We start from the raw sequence: 3,209 nt of genomic DNA on the forward strand, positions 1-3,209 counted from the left end.
AAAAAAAAACTAGAGGAGATTTGGGCTGGTAGTGCTGAGTAAAACCACTGTATGATCTAGTATGTCGTCTGCGACTTATACTGAAAACTTACTTTTTATAGCATGATGTTTGTCTAACCAGCAATGCGAAACATTCAGAAAGCCGTGATATATCCAACCGACCCTTGAAGGTGGAAGAGAAGGAGGAAGAGAGTGTTGGGGCTGGCGGGGAGAAAGCGAAGTTTGCTGGTCTCCCCGACCAACTGCTCCCAACCAAACAACTGGTTGAAAGACTCTATTAGTTTAATACTATCTCTAATATCATACTTCTCAATTCTCATATGCAGTCTACTTGATACACGTGATATCCGAAAAATCACAGTACTCGTCGAATTCTTTTCTCCATTTCTCGCCGATATTTCCAACCAAGTCATATTTTGAAAGATGGAGAATCTTGATCTGGAATCTTCCATCAGACTTGTTCAAAGCTGAGGTGTTGGCTCAGTTCGGTTGTTTTGGTAACCGCGGCAGCCACCCCATCCAAGGGAACCCTCTACTGCCGCGGCTCCGAACTGGCCGGACTCAAATTACCTACTTTTTACCAATCAGTACGAACAGGAGCATGGCGGATTGAGCACCGTATGCACCTGCAATACTACGTGCCAGTCGAGAGGAAAGCGACGTGAAATGACATATCCAAGGTTATGCATGGACTCTAACCCATCGAATTAGTGTAGCTTTGCGTTAATAGTCGTTGTACTGCCTAGTACGTAAATCAATATAGCGCTGTAGTATAAGAGTATGAAAGCGGGATCGGATCAGTTAATGTATCGTAAACGACAACAACAATAGCAACAAGGCGGCCCAGGTCCATACAACGCATCAGATAGACAGAACCCAGAATTTTTTATTTTCTTTCTAAGTCAATGCGATCATGTATGGTTTTCCCTCCCCAGTTTGATGCGAATGTGACAAAATACAAATGGGTTCACTTGATATTTGTATTGCATGTGTGTAAAACACAACACACGGACATGTCGTTTACTTCGTACCGAAGCACTACCAGTATTAAAAACAGTTTAGGGTTTACTACTCCTCACCCGGTACTGTAGTAGTAGTAAATTTAGCGAGTTCTACCGATTGGTAATTTAAAATAGATTACCGTTTGACGTCGGCCACACAACCTCATCAGTTAGTTTCAACGAAAACACGAACGGTGGTGTACATGTATAGCCTCACTGTTGAACTTGAACGTGGACGACATGTTTAAGGGCTGGAACAACTCTGTGCTTCGTGTGCAAACTTCCACACGAAGCACTCAACGCAACAAATCTAACAGTAAGGCTATTTGCCTACAATAGAAACCACTACTCAGTGCCTCGCGCGGCGAACCTTACAGTTCGATACAGGAGGAGACGGAGCTGTGGCAGGTGTACTCGCGTAGGAAGTAGGTTCAGTAGGAACAGGAGAATCGCGGTTCGACTCCTGGCTTGAGTCGGAGGGCGTCGATGGAGCAGGCGTAGGCTGGGTCTGAGTGGCAGACCCCCAGCCGCCTTGCCCGTTCGAGTTCTGGCTTCCGTTATTGGCGGGAGTTTGCGAGTTGTCTCCCCATTTACCCTGCCAGTGCGAATTCTGACCAGGCTGTGCCGGCTGTGGTGCTTCATTGTTTGAGGCTTGAGGGGGTTGGGTTGGCTGGGGTGCTTCGTTGTTTGAAGCTTGAGGGGGCTGAGTCGGCTGTGGTGCCTCGTTGTTAGGAGCCTGAGTAGGTTGCTGGTTGTTCGATTGGTTCGGAGCAGGTGTCCACTGGTTATTTGACTGCGACGAGTCGGTCGTAGGAGTGGCCGCTGGGGTCGACTGCGGAGTGTCCGATGACTCCGAGGCATCGCTTGATTCCTCATCATCTCCTGATTGATCGTCGTCTGTAGTTGGGGTGCTCGCTGGCGTCGACTGCGGAGCATTTGTCCATTCCTGGGTGTCCGTTGACTTGGACTGTTCATCATCCCCGGACTGGTCGTCATCGCCGGATTGGTCGTCATCGGTAGCTGGAGTGCTCGCTGGCGTCGATTGAGGAGCGTTCGTCCACTCCTGAGTGTCCTTCGATTTCGACTGCTCACCGCCCGAAGTTGGTGTCGCCGGCGTTGACGGAGGGGCGTCCGACGATTCCTCGGTTTCCTTCGACGCATCGGTTTCGTCACTTGCCGGGGTGCTCGCCGGTGTCGGTGCCGGTGCCGGTGCCGGGGTTGGTGCTGGTGCTGGTGCCGGCGTCGGTGCCGATCCTCCTTTCGTGGCCTTGGGATCACCGTCCGATTTCGTCGCTGGGGTCAGCTGAGGACCAGAGGTGCTTCCAGTGACACCCTGTTCGACGGATGTACCCGTAGCAGCGCTCGCGGCGGTGCTCATCGCTCCCTTGTCAATACCCGCTTCCTTCTTCAATTCGGGGGACAACGTCACAACACCCGGCGATGCCGAGGCGTCTGTTTCCTTACCGGCGACGACTGAGTCACCGAGAGTTCCATCACGCTCAGACGTATCGCTATCCTTGTTAACATATTTGAAATCGTAACTGTTCTTCTGGTTCGCGTCCACCGCGCCCAGGTACGCGTCTCCTGTGTCCAGACCCGTTGACGTTTTCGACGCTCCCACGCCGGTCTTGGTCTCCCCACCTGCCGCCGCTGACGAGATCAACAGAGCTGCACACAGTACCAACGGAGTGAGACCCGTCTTCATGCTGGATCCCCCACACAACGGCTTCTGTGCCGAAGAGCGAGTTTTTCCTGTAATGAGCAGCGGTGCTTTAGGCTGGGACGCTCCGTACGATCGCTGGGTTTTCCCTGGCACATGTGGTGTGATAAAATAGTTCTCGCAGGCTTCAGTTTTCGGATTTGAGCATGAATTCCACCATAAAAAACTTGGTTTCAAGCCAAAGTCTATCTTGACGAATGCATGCAGGCAATTTTTAGGGGTTTATCCAGATGCTTTTGCACCACGTTCCTAATTGACCAGAGACGGCCGCCAATAGCGCTACACACATAGAGTTTTCCTTACTCGTCTGCCAAGCACTCAGAAAGGGGACACGGAATGTGCAGTTCGGATAGCCGCGCCTCGTTTCCAACGTTAATCCCAATTATTAGACTGGAATGTCTTGAACAAAATATGCTTGAGTCAAGGCTCGCTGGAGAGAGAATTCAAGGATTGGAGTGGAGGTGGCGCTTTTACCTTTTTACCGTCCG

At 50.9% G+C, this 3,209-nt stretch overlaps 1 protein-coding gene across 1 annotated transcript; it reads right to left on the reverse strand.

Annotated features, from left to right (window-relative positions):
- Positions 1-1,350: 1,350 nt before the first annotated feature.
- PPTG_20380 (hypothetical protein) lies at positions 1,351-2,706 on the reverse strand (the record flags this gene model as incomplete). The annotated part of the gene is made up of 1 exon (XM_008919172.1): positions 1,351-2,706. One exon carries the CDS (start codon positions 2,704-2,706, stop codon positions 1,351-1,353), a length of 1,356 nt encoding a protein of 451 aa, XP_008917420.1.
- Between the last annotated feature and the right edge of the window lie 503 nt (positions 2,707-3,209).

Source organism: Phytophthora parasitica (genome assembly GCF_000247585.1).
Source record: "Phytophthora parasitica INRA-310 unplaced genomic scaffold supercont2.549, whole genome shotgun sequence".
Classification (NCBI taxonomy): domain Eukaryota; phylum Oomycota; class Peronosporomycetes; order Peronosporales; family Peronosporaceae; genus Phytophthora; species Phytophthora nicotianae.